This window comes from Tachyglossus aculeatus, chromosome X1 (assembly GCF_015852505.1).
Source record: "Tachyglossus aculeatus isolate mTacAcu1 chromosome X1, mTacAcu1.pri, whole genome shotgun sequence".
Taxonomy (NCBI): domain Eukaryota; kingdom Metazoa; phylum Chordata; class Mammalia; order Monotremata; family Tachyglossidae; genus Tachyglossus; species Tachyglossus aculeatus.
The window spans coordinates 32,675,775-32,695,219 of NC_052101.1; the positions used below are offsets into that span (position 1 = coordinate 32,675,775).

At 44.0% G+C, this 19,445-nt stretch overlaps 1 protein-coding gene across 2 annotated transcripts in view; it reads right to left on the minus strand.

Annotated features, from left to right (window-relative positions):
• The window catches only part of CYFIP2 (cytoplasmic FMR1 interacting protein 2), a 95,663-nt gene that overhangs the window by 30,982 nt on the left and 45,236 nt on the right, over positions 1-19,445 (minus strand). For both annotated transcript variants that reach the window (XM_038772329.1, XM_038772330.1), the window contains exons 16-23: positions 17,444-17,597; positions 15,756-15,912; positions 14,939-15,035; positions 13,531-13,607; positions 11,564-11,672; positions 9,171-9,290; positions 6,729-6,928; positions 5,196-5,283 (exon numbers count right to left, since the gene is read on the minus strand). In XM_038772329.1, the coding sequence (XP_038628257.1) occupies positions 5,196-5,283; positions 6,729-6,928; positions 9,171-9,290; positions 11,564-11,672; positions 13,531-13,607; positions 14,939-15,035; positions 15,756-15,912; positions 17,444-17,597 (1,002 nt within the window). The remainder of the gene's footprint in view (positions 1-5,195; positions 5,284-6,728; positions 6,929-9,170; positions 9,291-11,563; positions 11,673-13,530; positions 13,608-14,938; positions 15,036-15,755; positions 15,913-17,443; positions 17,598-19,445) is intronic.

Genomic DNA, 19,445 nt, shown 5'->3' on the forward strand with positions numbered 1-19,445 from the left:
ATTAAATCCTCCTCCCTCCAATTTAGATTATTAACCCCATGATAAACTTGAATCTACCCCAGGCTTAGAAGGGTGTTGTACTCTTCTAAGTGCTTAGTACAGTGCTCTGCACATATTAAGCACTTGATAAATACCATTGAGTGAATGAATGAATGAATAGTTCTTGATACATAGTAAGCGCTTAACAAATCCCATAATAAAAACTGGAGGAAGGAAAAATAAGAAAACGCACTTGCACAAGTCTACCAAGATTACTGTTCTTCTTGAGCATTTGGGTTGTGCCCTTCTCCACAGTCATTCCCCAAGCATTTGGGTAATGCCCTTCTCCTCAGACATTCCCCTCTCACCACATCCAATATCCTTACCCTGGAGAACAGGGCACTCAGAAGAAACACCATGATTCTCTATGAAGCACTATCCCAAAACCAAAGACCCTCAACTATAAACACACACACATACACACACAAAAGGCTGGAGAGTCTCTGAAAAAGATGGGTTTAAAATACGAAGTTTACAATTTGTACTGAATGCAGATCTGTGGTTTCAGCAAGTTCTGGAGACTATGATTTAAAGAGAAGTGAATTTTAGGAGAAAGCTACAAAATCATCTTGAAACAGCGCAACTCCTTCAAAATCACCAGGCCACCCGTTGCCCTTCAAACCACACCCACAACAAACACATGCAGGTGGAAACACAATTCATGCCAACACACAAAGGCTTCCCATGAGGGCACTCAGTCTAACCTGTTGACTCAGCTGGAGGTTCACCCCTACATACCCGGAGGTATAAAGATGGGAAGGTAGGGGGTAGGGCATTTTCTGATGTGGTAAAGAAAAACATAAATGAAGCATGGCACTATCATTAAAATCATATCTTGATTTCTAGTGGAAAAGTCACCAATTCATCTACCTTCATCATACTGTACGCACCTTGAAGACAGGAATCATGCCTTTAACTTATAACTCCTATGGGCAGGGATTGCATTTAACCAATCTGTTGTATGGTACTTTCCCAAACACTTAGGTCAGTGCTCTGCACACAGGAAATGTTCAATAAATACAACTCATTGATTGATGCCCCTAATGTAGTATTCTGCATACAGTTAAGCACAATACTGATCATGATGATGACAAAGATTTAATAATAAATATTACTGCTTGCAAAACCAATACAAATATCTATACAAATATAGATCAATGATACAAATACAATAATACTACTTAGCTGTGAGTCCCAAGTGGGACAGGGACTGTATCCGGCCTGAAACACTAACATCAATCCCAGCACTTAGAACAGTGCTTGACACATAATAAGTGCTTAACAAATACCATAAAAAAATGCAGATCATGACATTGATACTTTCTTGATTGGTGTTGAGGCCCAGAGTCCCAGTAATTAGTTGGACAGAGCACTGTAATTGTCAGTGATTCGGTTCTGCCCATCCAGATGTCCAAATATGCCATGAGAGACACCATTACAGTTTTTCTGAGGCCTTCACAGAGCCAGAACCTGGGAGGAGAGAGTCAAATTTGTGATTGTGGATGATTAAATACACATCCAGTTCCACATCCAGTTCTAAGTTGACTCATCTATATTACTAATTAGTCCGGGTTCCTAAAATAGGATTCATGGTAACACGGACCAGAGAGCTGAAACTCACAAAATGATGTGAGCCCCAGGTGGGACAGGGACTATGTCCTGATTAACTTGTATCTACCCCGGTGCTTGACAAGTTCTTAACAAATAAAATAATAATAGTAATAATGATGATGTTAAGGAAAGGGGAACAGGACAGGAAGGGATATTCTGATGGGGAAGAAGTAGGAGTTGAAGACTAATGGGCTGGTAATGGAAGCACAGAAATGGAAAAGGGGATCCCAGAAATTTAGATATCCACTATACAGGTCTGAGAGGAATAAAGTGGGGAGACTAAGAACACAATAAAATGAGGGCAAACATGGGGTTCATTTTTCAGCAGCTCTTTTTTCTCTTTTAACGAATATCAATCTATTCTTTTGGCTTTGGGGACAAATGCTCTCCCGTTCAGCCGAAAGCTTTCAGTAGACCACTGACTGGCTCCTTGAATGATGCTTGACTACAGATTCCTATTGGTTGCTATGCTGAATGATACTGACTGAAGAAATGTACAGTGTAAGCCTTTGGAGGGGCAATGGGCGTACTCGGTCATCAGCGAGAGAGACATCAAGGAGGACACTGGCTGGGAAGAGGAGGGAAGGCATCATTAATCCTGCTTTATGTCCACTCTGCCTCTGAGGGTCTGAGAAGTAACTGAATAGTTCTCAAGTACCAGGTAAGAGAAATGGCCTCTTCAGTTCGAGTCCGTCTAGAGAGTGTGTGGTGGTGTTTCAAACAACAGAGAAATCAGGGCACTAACAATGAAAAATGGCTTTTAAAAAAAATAGAGGGAGAAAAAGAGAATGTGAAAAAAAAAGTAAAAGAGAAAGGCGAGTGAAGAGAGTGAAACAAGGATATAGTTAAAGCTTTTTGCCCACAAATTAGGGATTATTGTCAGAATCCTGGAGAAAGCTGATGAAAGTTTCTTCATGAGGAAACTCAATCTTCCTAGTGAAACTGAGCCAACTCCCATGCACACAGCAGACTAATAATGATAGCATTTATTAAGCGCTTACTATGTGCAAAGCACTGTTCAAAGTGCTGGGGCGGTTACAAGGTGATCAGGCTGTCCCATGGGGGGCTCACAATCTTCATCCTCATTTTCCAGATGAGGGTACTGAGGCACAGAGAAGTGAAGTGACTTGCCCAAAGTCACACAGCTGACATTTGGCGGAGCCGGGATTAGAACCCATGACCTCTGACTCCCAAGCCTGTGCTCTTGCTGCTGAGCCACGCTGACTAGAATAGCAAGCTCACTTCAGGAACAAAATTATTCTCCAAAGGAGATTTGTGGGAGAGCTTCCTAAAGGGTAAGTCAACCAGTCCCGAGTCCATCTACAAATCCTGGGATCTGATTTGGATTTCTCTAGAATGGCCAACAGGCAGAAATGCAGGAAGAAGAGAGAACAGAGAAAAAAGAGAACAGACGATCCAAATGATTCCAGAGAGATCAAACCGGGCAGTGTCCTCACTTTGGTTGTCACTGAAAGATCGGGGAACTAAGTTCACAAATAGTCCTCTTGTTCAGGATGGCTGCTATTGCCTGTTTTTCCAGCTGCCACAAGGGCGTGAGCGGAATGCTGTTTGAAATGGAAAAACGAAAGATTCATGACTGAAATAATTTTCCACTAAGTCCACAAGAGGCAGGAAAACTGGGGGACAGAACCTATCTGATCAGTTAATTTTTTTTAACATTTAACAGTCTGATTTTTATTCAACCTCAACAAAATGAAACTGCTTTCTTTTCAGGTACAAGAGAGAAAAGAGGATGATATTAGGGTGTGTGCGTGCATATGCTGTCTCATTAGGATTCCTCAGTGAAGCAACTTTTAGAACAGGAAGTCACACAGGTTTAGGACATTTGACAGGGAGAGACAAGAAAGTGTGATGAGATTTTTCCAAAGACAAAGAGTACTGCTTCCACCAGAAGCTCCCTAAAAGCAACCTTCTTCTGGGAAGTGAGGTGAGAAGGAAGAGGTAAGTTTAACAGTTCCCACTATTCTACGCAACAGAAGAAACACATGTTTGCCTCTCATCCACCTCACTCAGTGTGGCAACCATTTCTTCCTGATCAGTTCCCCAACACCTGTCAGTGGAGGAACATAATAAGGAGTTACTGTGCTACCTTCCTGAAGGCTCCTCATTGACTAAACAGTTTGGCTCTACAGGTTGAAATGCTGTAAATATCTTATTGCCTTGTCCTACTCTTAACAGAATCTGGATCCCAAAGAAGCTGTGAAACAGGAGTTAAAGTCCTCTCTCACATTACAGAGTGGGTTACATTACATTGGGCTTAGTACAGTGCTCTGCACACAGTAAGCCCTCAATAAATACGACTGAATGAATGAATGAATTGAGCATAGAAAAGAAATCAAATGTGAAATAATTTCCCATTGAATTTTAATAGGAGTTAGGGAGTCACAGAAAAAATGCCTAAAGCTTTCTGGGGCTCTGCTAATCTCCTTCCCTTAATTAATGTTCCCTTATCAACTGTTCAAAATTCACTGTGCAAGATAATAGCATAGAAATAAAAATCAAATCTGACAAAAGATCACATTCTTAGTTTTTGCCATCCATCTCATATTCAATTCATTTTCCTGGAACAATCCCCAGGAGACCCTTGCCATTGTCAGGATTGTGTCCAAGAGATACAATTTCCTATTTCTCTTTGTAGTGATTGGCTTCACTGGTTCATTGAGACCTTTCTTCAAATACAAATTAATCAGGGTCCCCTCTCACCCATCCTCCAATACCGAATCTAACGAAAGATCCCCTGGGCAAACCAGACAGCTCCCTGTATTCTTTACTTGTGATGCATTCAACCGAATGGGAGAATTGAGACTTTTCTTTTCTAGTACATAGTAAGTGTTCAGCAAATACCAACAAATATCATGCTATCAATGGGCATAAAAGTGCAGAATCAGCACTAGCACCATGAAAAAGCAGAGATGGGCCACCAAGATAACAGAACAAAGGTACTTGGAAAAGCCCTTACTGAGATCATCAGTGGCCAGAGTGCAGCACGTCCTGTAGTAGGAATAGGAAGAATAGGAAGAACTCTGTACTAAGCACAGGGAAAGAGTAGATAAGTGGGACTCAGTCCCTCGAGGGGCTCACATTGCTATTCTCTGCCCGTGATTTCCACCTTAATAAAGGTGACCTCATGTGTGTGTCCGATTCTTGATTCCCGTCTTGATTTCAATGAACCTCTTCTAAGCCTGGTCCCCAGAATCCCTCATTTCCCAGCTCCCAGATGAGGCAGCACTGCTAATAATAATAATAATGGAATTTATGCGCTTACTATGTGCAAAGCACTGTTCTAAGCGCTGTGGAGGTTACAAGGTGATCAGGCTGTCTGGTAACTGAGGTCCATAGAAGTTAAGTGTCTTGCCCAAGGTCGCACAGCTGACAACTGGCAGAGCCGGGATTTGAATCCATGACCTCTGACTCCAAAGCCCGTGCTCTTTCCACTGAGCCACGCTGCTCATCTACGTGACCTACTGTCCTGGTTCTCCCCAGCTCTGCTGCCGAGTCCCACCTAGCCCACGGTGACCACTGACCTTGGATCCGTAGAGGTAGTAAGGCTGGACGTTAGCAGGCTTGTCCCTCTGAGGTTCCTGGGTGAAGGGAATGGCTGTTCGGACAAACCTAGAGGAAAAGAGGAAAGAGGTCGGAGTTAGCTAAAATCAGAGACATGCACCCGACAAAACCTCAGATGATTCCCTCTGGACTGTAAGCTTGTTGTGGGCAGGGAAAGGGCTTGGGAGAGTACAATGTTGTTGTCGTATTGTACTCTCCCAAGTGCTTAGTACAGTGTTTTGCACAAAATAAGTGCTCAATAAATACGACATTCAATAAATGAATGGCAGGGAACATGTCTACCAACTTTGTTGTACCGTACTCTCCCAAGAACTTAGTACAGACACAGTACATGAACAATAAATACCACTGATTGATGACTCCTGTGATGACTGAGGATGACCCGCTAAAATCCTCAGCCCAGAAAGTTATAATTTGCAAGGAGTGAAATCTACTCAGCCCTGAAGTAAGATGGAGAGGAAATAGATATCATTTAGTAAATACAAATGAATGAATGAATGAATAAGTGGGCTCTTTTCAGTTTCTTCTTTCATTCATTCAATCGTATTTATTGAGTGCTTACTGTGTGCACAGCACTGTACTAAGCACTCAGGCCAGTTCTCACTTAGTGGGCTAACAGGATGTATCTCTTTGTAAAGGACTCTGACAAAAGAATAAGGTAGCACCCCACTGGGACTGTCTGGCTGAAAAATATGGGAGGCTGCCACCTGGGAGTGTAAATCAAATTAATTTAGAGTCAGAGGCAGCAGAAATAAGACAAAATAGCAAGATCTGGTTGTTGTGCTCCAAGATGCTACTGACAGTGAATTGCACATATGGGGGAGTGTTTGGCTGAAAAGGCAAAAGTGGGGCCCTTAATCCTGCCTGCACCAGGCTCCCACAAAGACTGTCCCCGTTGGACAATCATGCTTGTTAATACAGTGCCTGCGCAGTTTGCATTTTTGCCATCTTGTCTCTGGAATGGCAAAGCACCCCACTGGCAGGGGGGATAAAAGCAAACTAGATCAGCAGCAGTGACAATTAGTGTTTACAGTGTGTGGGAGTGGGGGTGGAGGGGTGTGTGTGCACATGTGCACACATTCACGTACCCTTTAAAGGTTCTTGGTGCACTTCCAAAATTATCTCATTATTGTCAAAGAGCAAGTAAAAACCTTTCATATCACAGAGAAAGAAATGGAGGCTCACCATCTTGAAGGAAGGAACCTGCCCAAAGACGCTCAGCAAGCTAGTGAGAGAAACACGAAATGGAACCCTGGAGCCTGCACTCTGCCGACCCTACCACCCTACACTACCCGAACGAATTTCTCCAGAACTTTGGAAGTGTAATTGATTTTGAAATACAGAAAAACGAGTGTGTGCATTCATACCTGTGCATGGGGGTGAAGGGGACATGTGTGCAGGGATCTATTTGTGTACGTACATGAAAATATTTTTAAATCATGTATTATAAATGCCTGTCTACTTAGATCTGTTCTCCAGTGAAATTTCCTTACCGATTAGTGGAACCGTTGTAACAGTAGTTGGGAAGAAAGTCGAAGTTCAGCTCCCAGAAGACGTGCAGGGTGATGCGGCCGTAAGGTGCTGAGACATTGTGATTGGCCTCTCGGAACATGGCGTCAAAACTGTCCAGGGTCATGTGTTTGCACAGCAGTCGGTGAGTGAGGCGGTTTATCTCCAATAACCACTCCAATTCCTGTCCCAAAGGAAGGAGGAGCTGCAGGTTACTTACTCGTGCCTATGCTTGAGCACTTAGATAGAACTGGGTCGCAATCCCCATACTATGATCTTGGATCTTTCTGGCCAATGCCAGATAGAGAACTGGTTACTTAATATCTGGTGATTTCAGAACCGTCTATACAGGCAATCTGAATAATTTAAACGAAAGTAGATTTTTTGCCAAGCCTTACTATTCAAATTTTCTGTGTGAATAATTCTGAATTATCCACTGGGAAATAGCTTTGATGAAAGCAGCACAGACTGAGAGAAAAACGACCTCCAGAGAAAGACCACATTGAAAGTGAGGAATAAGGTATACAACTAAGCCTGAAAAACAGACTCTAATTCTGAGCGCTACAGCGATGTTGAGAATTGTGGGTCTGAAGTGGACAGGACTGAGGTCCTGAAATTCATCAGATTTCTTTTAATGGTATTTGGGTTTTTTTATGGTATTTGTTAAGCATCTATTATGTGTCAAGCACTGTTCTAAGAGCTGGGGTAAGGCACAGTTCAATCAGGATGGACACAGTCCCTATCCCATACAGTGCTCACAGTCTAAGTGGGAGGGAGATCAGATATTGAATCCCCATTTTACAGTTGAAGACACTGAGGGACAGGGAAGTGAAGTGACTTACCCAAGGTCACTCAGCAGGCAAGCGGCAGACCTGGAATGAGAACCCAGGTCCACTGACTCCTGGGCCTATGCTTTCTCCACTAGGGCCCAAACTCTGGCTGAGCTGGCCCAGATGAAGCACTTAACTCTGTGGCAAGCACTAAACACTGAGGTAAAGACAAAATAATTAGGGTGGACACAGTCCCTATCCCACACGGGGCTCACAGTCTGCTTGGAAATATAGACAATGTGAAAGACTTTGCAGGCTAAAATGAACTACACTTTTCCTTACCGGGCAAAAGGAGAATTTCCTGGGACTCAGTATTCTGGCATTTCACAGAAAGAGTGAGAGTCTTGGTGGGTCAACTTACCTTTGGTTGACGAAAATCAATCATTTGATGCCACAGCAGGGACTATATTTCCTCCAGAGAAGGGAGGGGGAACTTAAGATAGGTCACAAACACAGTCCAAATATTTTCCTGTGGAACCTGACACTCGTTCTGCACTTTTCTGTAATGATTTGGGGTGGGGATGAAAGTGCACTGCGACAGAGCAGCTAGAGACATGTCTCTCACTGAATTTTATTTCTGGGAAAAGCCCTTCTTTCGGCCCAGTGGAAAAAGCCCTGCTCTGGGGGTCAGGAGACTTGGGTTCTACTTTGGTTTTGATTGTCGGTGCTATGTTGTCAGTGGTAAAAGTTTCTAACTGAAGAACCATTCATTCATTCATTCAATTGTATTTATTGAGTGCTTACTGTGTGCAGAGCACTGTACTTGAGCACTTACTGTGTGCAGATCACTGTACTAAGCGCACAGAAAATTACAATACAACAATAAAGAGAGAATCTCTGCTCAGTAATGACATTCCATGCGGCAGACTGGTCCAACAGGAATCCTGACAAATCACTGGCTACCAAGGTAAGTGCTAGTCGAATTATAGCACTACAGCATAGCATCAGAACTGTACTTAGTTACTTTGGCCATAAATAGGTTTTGCATACAAATAAACCTTTGCATGTATTTTACAATGACCTGAACCCTGCCTGCCTACTTACTCTGCCCTGCATATGCCCCAATGGGCACCTGACTGGCTGAGGAGAGGGACAATGTGTGCGTGTGTGTGTGTGTGTGTGTGTGTGTGTGTGTGTGAGAGAGAGAGAGAGAGAGAGAGAGAGAGAGAGAGAGAGAGAGAGAGAGAGAGAGAGAAACACTGTGCAAAATGTGAGCACTTTAATTCCCTCACACAGCTTCTTGGTCCGAAAGTCTCAGGTCTAAGTTTCCTCCATCATTCCCAATGCTTTTCTGTGGACAAAAAATCCTCCACTTTCACCTTTTCCACTTTCATTTCCAGCTTCCAGAACTGTTCTCATTACTCCCATTTTGGTCAGATCTCTGACAGCAAACCTGAGACCACTGGCTAAAAATCTGTCCGTTGCACTTCCACACACCCCACGTGCCCCCCACATCTCCGCCTGCTTTTCCCACCCGTCTCTGCCCATGATCAACTAGGCAAGTGCAGATGCTCAATGCTTCTCTTGGGGAAACTGAGAACCTACTGTAGTGTCCCCCCTGTCCTTGGCCTCTCACTTGAACCGAACTGATCTTACCACAATGGAGGTCAGGTCCTCACTCTCAAAGCGACTAATGGCCTGGTCTAGGGATTTGTACATCGCAGCAGAAATGCGTTGGGTAATGAGCCTGTTCAGGTCAATTGACCTCCCTAGGAGCTGAAGAAAAGACAAAGGTTATTGACGTTTCAATAGGAAAGGAAGCCATTGCACTACGGACACTGATCCAGTTCCATTCTCAGAGCCGACGGCCTCAATGTACCAGATGCCATCTCACTTCCTACTCAGCCTGACACACCCATAAAGGTTTCCACATACAACAGATTTCTTGGCCATGACCTACTCTTCCATTATTCCTTTTGTCACATTTTCCAGGAAAATAACATCCTAGAGAAATAGAGGCTGATTTCCAGATAGGGAAAACTGACCCCAGAGCCTAATTTGGGGACCCCAGCATTAGCTATCAGATGATTGTTGTCCTTTTATTACCCTGCTGGGGGTGGAAGGGTGTTTCCACTGATCACTGGGGGCTTCTTACAATGAACTAGCCCTGATTCTGGCTGTATATCCTGAACAACATTCCCTGGAATCTCATGGGTAAATTTTCTGGGGAGCTGGAAATAGTTATACCATTTGTCTTTAGTCTTATAATAATAATGACGATGGTATTTGTTAAGTGCTTACTGTGTGCAAAGCACTGTTCTAAGCCCTGGCGAGGTTACAAAGGTGATCAGGTTGTCTCACAGGTGGCTCACAGTCTTAATCCCCATTTTACAGATGAGGTTAACTGAGGCACAGAGAAGTTAAGTGACTTGCCCAAAGTCACACAGCTGACAGTTGGCAGAGCAGGGATTTGAACCCATGACCTCTGATTCCAAAGCCCATGCTCTTTCCACTGAGCCAAGAAACAAATTGTTTGCTAAAGGCATGATTATTTGCATTTGCCTTTTATTTCTCTTCCTCAAAAATGAATATTTTTGAGTTATTCTGAGTTAATTCATTTCTCTTCCCCTTTGGAAAACCTTATCATCCAAAGGCCTGACTTGGCCATTCATGACTCTCTACCTTCTGTTGGCCAAAAGGCTAGCCTGGAAATGGACTGTAACAGACACGGAGGGGAAGAACGAGAGTCCTTTTTGTGTGGCTCAGAATAGCACACCCAGATATGGGGCATATAATCTCCAGGAGCATCTCTAGCTCAGATCAAAAATTTCCCTGAGAAATGTCGACAGTTTAAGGCCGTCTGGAACTTTTAGGCGAGTGAGAGTAAACTGTTTAAATAGAGACCTTAAATTTATCTTGGGCTTTTTTAGGGTGTTTCTCTCCCTATAGGTTCTTGACTCATCTTACAAATTCAAGCTGGCACTCAGGTTCAGCTCAGGGAAGATTTCACTGCACCTGACTCTGGGATGGACAGGGGAAGATTCTCTTCAGCAGGATGGCAAAAGTACAATGTGGTTTAGGGCCAACGGTCCCTCTATGAGGCATAACAATAAAAAAAACTGGTATTTGTTAAGCGCTTATTATGTGTCAAGCACTGCTCTAAGTGCTGGGCCAGGGGAAGGGGGGAATACAAGCAAATTGGGTTGGATACAGTCCCTGTCCCACATGGAGCTCATAGTCTTAATCCCCATTTTAGAGATGATGTAACTGAGGCACAGAGAAGAGACTTTTCCAAGGTCACACAACAGACAAGTGGTAGAGTCAAGAATTAGAACTCATGACCTTCAGATTCCCAGGCCCATGCTCTATCCACTAGGCCATGCTGCTTCTCTATGCAAGCCGAGGGTTTCCTGGAAACCCTTAACTCACATTAGCCCCCTCAGGCTAGTCTTGAGCTTCCAGGACTGAATGCGGCAGCGGTACTGTGAAACAGCATCATCTGGTTAAGCGCTTAGTACAGTGCTCTGCACACAGTAAGCGCTCAATAAATACGATTGATGTTGATGATGATGATCTGGTTCTGTGGCACTACTGATAACACATCTTTCCAGAAGTTCAAAACTTCCGTGTTCCACCTGCCCTCCTCTCCCTTCTCCACTGTGCTCCGTTTGGGGACCAAAATCTAACTGCAAGCCAGCCCCCAGCTGGGGTGTAAAACCAATTATGGGAGGGAACATTGGTAAAAAAAGAAATCTGGAATTTGATTTGGAATTAGGCTAGAATATAAGCAAGCTGGGAAGCACATGCAATATTATGACATGATTGTATTAGAGATACTGAGGATGCTTTACATTCTCTCTCAGTGATCTCAGACTGGGGCCTTTTACAGACCTGGGAGATGCCAGTGTTGAGTAAGACATAGGGCTGCCTTCAAACTTCTGGGCACCCCTCTGGCCTCCCTCAGAATTCCTCTGCCCCAGTTACACCCTTTTCTTCACAAGTAGGACACTGTGGAGGGCAATTAAGTAGGTGGCTTTCTTTCATCATACCTGGACATGTCTCTGTTTCAGAAGTGTTTCGTAGCGGTTGGATGGCGGGTACGGAATAATCACTCCATAATTTTTACACTCAGCTCGGAAACGTTTATCTAGAAGAACACTGTAAGATAAACACATGCGCTCAGTAAATTCCACCACTCCTAATTACCCCTTAACACCATGAAAGCTTGGATAAAATATTTCCCAAATAAGATTCTATTTGGATTAATTTCTTTATATAAGGCACTGGGGGTGAAATGAATCTGTCTTACCTCTCTCCTCCAAGATTCAAGAAAGACTATGGACTTGCTATTCCTAAAGTTTTAAAATACTGTGCCCGAGTGGAAAGAGCACCAAAGTGGGAGTCAGGAGACCTGGATTCTAAACCCAGCTCTGCTACCGACATGCCCTGTGATCTTGAGCAAGTCACTTAACCTCTCTGTGCTTCTGTTTCTTCAACAGTAAATTGAAAACACAGTACCTGATCTCCCTGACCCTTAGACTTTTAACCCCTTGTGAGACATGGACTTTGTCTGATCTGATTATCTTGTATCTACTCCAGCATTTAGTACAGCACACAGTAAGCACTTAATAAATACCATTAAAAACAAAATAGACGACCACCTAGACTGACAGCTTGTTGTGTGCAGGTAACATGTCTACCAACTTTGTTTTTTTTTTAAGCACTTACTATGTGCCGGGAACTGTACTAAGTGCTAGGGTAGATACAACTTAATCAGGTTGGACACAGTCCATGTCCCACGTGGGGCTCACAATTTCTGTTATAGTGTACTCTCCCAAGAGCATAGTATAGTGCTCTGCACACAGTAAGTGCTCAATAAATATCTAGACCAGATTACAAATGGGGTTTCTTCTAACTGGAGGATGCTAGGATTCTGAGGATGGTCCTTCTCCATTTTACTATACTTTACTCCAGGATAGGGGCAATCTAAAAGACAGGTTATGTACTGAATCCAAATATCCTACCTGACAGGAGAGAACCATTGAATTTACCCTTTAAGCCCAATCTAGCTATGACTGAGGGTCTATTAATTGCTCAACTGTCCCTGAAAGACGGAGAAAGATGGGAAACATGATGATGGGGAAACGTCCTGCTGTTGGGTTTTTAGATGTTACATTGGTTGTAACCTTAGAAGCAGCATTAAAGTGCAGGGACCTGGGAATCAGAGGACCTGGATTTTTTTTTAATGGCATTTATTAAGCGCTTACTATGTGCCAAGCACTGTCCTAAGTGCTGGGGAGGTTACAAGGTGATCAGGTTGTCCCACGGGGGGCTCACAGTCTTAATCCCCATTTTACAGATGAGGTCACTGAGGCCCAGAGAAGTTAAGTGACTTGCCCAAAGTCACACAGCTGACAAGTGGCGGAGCTGGGATTTGAACCCATGACCTCTGACTCCAAAGCCCGCGCTCTTTCCACTGAGCCATGCTGCTTCTCATCACAGCTCTGCCACTTCCCTGCTGTGAATCTTGGGCAAGTCACAACTTTTCTGTAAAATGGGGAGAAAATGCATATTCTCCCTCCCTCTTAGACTGTGAGTCCCATGTGGGACAGGGACCGTGTTCGACCTAATGATCCTGCATCTATCGCAGTGCTTAATACGGTGCCTTTTTTGTTATGTTATTTATTAAGCGCTTACTATGTGCCAGGCAGTGTATTGAGTGCTGGAATAGATACAAGTTTATCAGACTGGACATAGTCTATGTCCCACATGGGGCTTACAGTCTTAATCCCCAATTTACAGATGAGGTAACTGAGGCACAGAAAAGTGAAGTGACTTATCCGAAGTCACAGAGCAAACATTTGGAGGAGCTGGGATTAGAACTCAGGCCCTTCTGATTCCCAGGTCCATGCTTTATCCACTAGGCCACACTGCTTCTCAGTGTTTGGCACAGAGTGAGCATTCAAATAATAATAATAATAATAATGAAATAACTCTACCCAGTGGGATCGTATACCTGCCAGCCATTGCTTTGTAGTAGGCAAAGATCTGATCTGCCAGCTTGTACACAAACTGATCAAAACACAGGTTCACCTATTGGAGAACAAACAGGAAATGTTATTGGCAGCTGCCTTGGTTTCACAAAAGCAAGAACTGTTGCATTTGAAAACCAGTGATCTTTCAATGGGAACCCAACAGTGAGGGCTCAAGTTCACATGCAGGAAACCAGACCCGTGCCTTAAACACACCTGGCTTCTCAGATAGGCAGGCAGTAGAGTTCAAACAGAGGATGTGGTACGTACATTAGGGAGGAACAATTTTAGCAAAGCCGGTACATAACCAAAGCCCTTCAGCTCCCCTACTGTACCCTGATGATTTGGAATGAGCCAAAACCCCTAACCTGTGGCTAAGTATATTTTTCTTTCAATTATTTATTTTCATATCCTTACTAATTATATATGAAATTTGATTCTACCCTTTCCATTTCCCTCTCTTTGCTCATCCAATTCCTTCTCCTGACTTTACCTTTCTTTGCTGTCTTCTTGCACCTCTGGATAAGTTTTTCTCTTAAACACTTGGACTCCAAAATACACACTGAATCACCTAATCATTTCAAGAGCTCACAACCTTGGTGAGCTTGTAATGCTCCATCCACTGGGAATAATGGTTCCCATCAGAAACAAGGGATCAAACTAAAAACTCTCCGGTAGGAGCAGGGAATGATAGGGATAGTCCTTTTTGAGAGAAAGGGAGTAAGCTCTTTATGCACAACTAAAAGTAGGTAATGGAAATAACTGTGAAGGAAATAGGTTATACTTGGGTGTTTCCCCTTTCATTCTTTCTAGCAAGACATAAGACTAGTCAGATCAGGAAAGCTAAATTCGTCCTTGGAACTCTGATTTTCCTTTAGTGATTGAGCTGCCGAACAGGAAGAGAATGAGTCCTGAAGCTTCCAACCCTTAGAGATCTGCATTAGACATTTGTGGTTTGAGTTTGTTTTCCCCCACCAGACTGTAAGCTCCTTGTAGGCACGAATCACATCGTCTAACTCTTTACTCTCACCCAAGCACTTAGTACAGAGCTCTGCACAAAGCAAATACTTGATAAATACTCTGATGGATTGATTTTCCTTTTTTTTTCCTGATAGCACACTGAAGCAAGCAATCAAAAATTAAATCCGGGGTTCCCCCAGTGTCAATCAATCAACAGTATTTATAGAGTGCTTACTGTTTGCCGGACACTGTACTAGGTGCTTGGGAGACTACACTATAGCAGAACTGGTAGACAATGGGCTTACAGTCTAGAGACTAAGCAACAAAGAAGTAACTCTCTGGAGTCACATTTTCAAAGTCCTTAATCCATCTTTTCCTTTCTACTTAGAAGTAGAGCTTTCAACTGTCAGGCAGGTAAAGCTCAGGACTGACCTCAGCTTCAATCTCATCATACAGGAACTGCTTTTTAAACTTGGTCAGAGCGTAATACGCACTGTCGTTGTAGAGATCCAAGGGGTACAGCACGTACCTTAAGAAGACAAAAAAGGCCATTAGTTCAGAAAACTATCTCCCTCTTAGCTCAGAAGGATTTAAACTCTTGGAAAAACACAAAGGATAAATGATAGCTTTTGCATAGCAGCAAAACACAAATGGAGGCATGTTTCCATTGGTTTTGGTCCAAGGAGAAGTTATCATTTTCCCAGTGAATAGAAAATGAGTGGGTCACTCCTCCTAGCAGTGCTAAGAAGCAAGCATTAATGATGTTATGATGCAGATTAAGTCACCATACGAATGAGCAACAGCCTACAGGTCCAGAGCAGGGGAAAAGTAGGTCAGAGATAAGAGAACCTGGATCAAAGGCAAATGTCAGTTTTAAGTAAAATGAAAAATTTGACCCCTAAACAGTACCGGTCTTCTTAACCTACTGATGCTCCTCATTGTCCTCAGAAACATGATGACTATTTTGACAAACTTTCAAGAGCTGGCAAGACTTTTTAGTTGATATGCAATGCTGAGCTAAGTGACCTTCTTAAGGTCACACAAAAAATCCAAGGAGAGAATCCAGCAGTTATTTCTTCATTTTATTTTGGACATCTTCCCAGAACCCCTGGCCCGAGCTCTGCCTTAGAGGCTCAATAACCTCTCCTCCACTCTCCCAACTGAGAATACTTGGCTCAGATGGGCTTCATTGGCAGTGCTTGCTCCTCTCCCCAACCTTCCCCCCTTCAGTGTTGGCCTAGATTCTTACTCCATCATGGAAGGTTCTTTGGTTTCCAAAATATGATCTGTTAAAATCCAGGGCATGGACATCTCTATGGGGAACTGGATCCGGCGGCCCATGGTCAACTCTAGGAAGAATTCTCGGAACCAGAGCTGGGACAGGTCACAGCACTGCTGCAGAGCTTCTGAAAGGACACAAGGGAGAGGGCAGAAACATAATGTGCTGGATGGAATGCTGCAGCCAAGCCTATAGAAAAAACTATTGTTCCATTCATTCATTCAATCGTATTTATTGAGCGCTTACTGTGTGCAGAGCACTGTACTGAGCGCTTGGGAAGTCCAAGTTGGCAACATATAGAGACAGTCCCTACCCAACAGTGGGCTCACAGTCTAGAAGGGGGAGACAGAGAACAAAACAAAACATATTAACAAAATAAAATTTGTGCTTGAGTGAGGCATCCTGGGAAATAGTTCCCACTTGGGGTCCTGGCTCCTATGTTGCCCTCCCTAGTCCTCAGAGCAGCTGCAAATGTAGAAAATATTTACATGTTGAGGGAAAGTATTGAAGAAGAATGCTTAAAGTCTTAGGCTAAATGTCTGTGACTATAGAGAGCAATTTTCTACCTGTCTCTCCTTATCCCTACTTTTCTTCAAAATACAAATATTCTATATGCACTTCCAGCAAATCTGAAAATAATACCAATAGTAATAATAATTGTGGTATTTGTTAAGCACTTACGATATACCACACACTGTACTAAGCACTGGGGCAAATACAAGCAAATTGGGGTGGACAAGGTCCCTGTCCCACATGGGGCTCACAGTCTTAATCCCCATTTTACAGATGAGGCAGCTGAGGCCCAGAGAAGTTAAATGACTTGCCCAAGGTCACACAGCAGACAAATGGCAGAGCTAGGATGAGATCCCAGGTCCTTCTGATTCCCAGGCCCATGCTCTACCAACTAGGCCATGCTACTTCTCATTAGGTCATGCCGCTTCTCAAATACGATGGTCCTCTCAAAGGCCAAGACACTCAGTTGGAAGCACCCCGACTTCTCACTCCTTTCTATATTTATTTATTCCTGCAGCAGAACTGCCCCATTCTAAGGGTCCTACTCTTCTTTAACCTCATTCTGTGAAAGCTGGTCAGGCCTAGCCTAAGAAGGCCTGAAATCAAAGATAACAAGTTGCAGGAACCCAGCTGGAGCTGTTTATTCAATGGGACTCTGTGTGTCAGCCTTGTTTGGAACCGGATATTATTATTCATTCAATCAATCATATTTATTGAGCGCTTACCGTGTGCACAGCACTGTACTAATAACTTGGAAAGTACAATTCGGAAACAAATAGAGACAATCCCTACCCAACAATGGGCTCACAGTCTAGAAGGGGGGAGACAGACAACAAAACAAAACAAGTAAACAGGCATAAGTAGCCGATATTAAGTAATCTACTGCCATCTTCATCAATGTGGAGGTGGAACGGAAATTGCTGGAGTAGCATGATTCACCCCTGATGCAGAGCTGTGCAATCAGCCCCTTCACCTGAAGACTTGTGCCACAGAACCATCTACCAAGTCTGGGAGAGAATAGGTATGACAGAAAAGAGCTCCTCACATTTTAGGATGCCTCTGGGGACAGAGACACAGATGGCTGAGCTTTTGTTCTTCCCACCTGCCCACCCCACATTTTTGAAATGGGAGTGGCACAGGCTTACCGCTTATGTTGAGCAAGTGAGTAAAGAAGAAGGATTGTTTGTGGAACTCCTCGATGGCGAGAACAATTGGTCCATCCAGGCTGCTCCTCAAAGTCTTCTTGGAACCACTTTTGTCGGCAATGAGGGACTCTAGCATAGTCCTTACCATATATAGCTTGAAAAGACAGAAATGACCAGGAGTAGGTAATGGGTATCAAAGAATTAAGGGAGAAATGCCTCTATTCCTGGATTGTCTGTTGTGCTGGGGCCTGAAGACATGGACTTGAACTGGAGCGTGATTCTTTCAGCAGATTCACTCACTGACAAAAATCATCATCATCATCATCATTTTTTTTTTGACTGCTTACCAGTGCAAAACACTCGATGATTCAATAATAGGGTGGTGGCTTTTACTCCTGAATGAAGCAGATCTGGTGTCTTGTCCTATCTGATGGCCACTCCACCCCCACAGCTGGTGACCAGGTTTGCTCCACCCTTCTCCGGAGTCCTCAGCACCCCCTTATCCTGACCTCTGGAGCCCTCAGAGTAGTTGAAAATGCACAAAACACTGTCTGCCTTGCAAGTCTAAACTGCTTTCCCTTCAGTTTCTCAAGCTCCCTGCTCCTGTACTTCTAATTCCACTCTTCTCCCACAGCCCCATCCCTCCCCAGCCAGGTTGGCCTGATGCCCACAACCACAGTGGTTTATTTAATTAAACAGTCACACCAGGAGAGTCTGATTATGGTTGCTGGGCTGGCCTGGTGGGCAGCCTGAGTGTGAGAGGATGGCAGGGAAGCGGGGGAGGAGGGGAAAACTGGGGGTCATAGAAGTGGAAAAGAAAAAGGAAGTTTTAAGGAGCCACAGGAAGAACTGAGTGGGCAAGGAAGGTGGGGGACAGGAGGGGACGGATGTCAGCAATGGATCACTTGCTAAACTTGCTTCATTTAAAAGTAAAAATACTATTTGCTTGGAAACATAAGATAGGAACAGAAGACAGAGTCCCTCCGCTTAAAGAGCTTATACCACCTTGGGTTGTCCAAATGGATTTTAAAATCCTTAAAGAGCTTATACCACCTTGGGTTGTCCAAATGGATTTTAAAATCTGAGGACTTTCCCCAGCAAAGAGGGAAACTGATTAGTTCTGCAACATAATAGTAATAATTGTGGTATTCAAGTGCTTACTATATGCCAAGCACTGTTCTAAGCACTGGGGTAGATACAAGGTAATCAGGTTGTTCCACGTACAGCTCACAGTCTTAATCCCCATTTTACAGATGAGGTTACTGAGGCACAGAGAAGTTAAGTGGCTTGCCAAAGTCACACAGCTGATAAGTGGCGGAGCCAGGATTAGAACCCATGCCCTCTGACTCCCAAACCCGTGCTCTCTCCACTAAGCCACAGCAGAAGAGCAAGACACTGTAAACAGAAAAACCCAGGTTCTAGTTCCAGCTCCATCACTTGCCTTGGGTAAGTCATTTCTCTGTACCCCACTTTCCTCATCTGTAAAACGGGGATAACTCCCTATTCACCACCCTCCCCCAAGACTGTGAGCCCCACGTGGGACAGTAGCTGTGCCCGATCAGATTATCTTCTACCTACCCCAGCATTTAGCACAGTGCCCGGCACACAGTAAAGACCAACATTATTATGTGAAAACTGTCACTGTGGAGAATACCTGAAGTAAGGTTTGACGCCTAAGGTCAAACCACTTCCACTCCCTATTCATGAATCAGGTCGGGGACAACCCCAGCCTATAGGACCCTAGGATAGTCAGAGCCCTGGAAGCCCCTGGGGTGATCACAGCAGTGCTCAGACCATGATGGAGGTTTGAGTCTGCTCTAGTTGGGCCTGGCTCACCCTGAAGACGGGAACGGAAACTTGAAATCAGGATCAGGAACTCCAAGCTTGGGACAGAGACGGCCCATCTGGGGCTTTCCAGATAGAGGCAAATCCTCCAGTTTGGACCTGAGCTTTGGAGCTGGGACTGAACCAGGTGAGCTTCACGGAAGATGGGGTGAGGGGC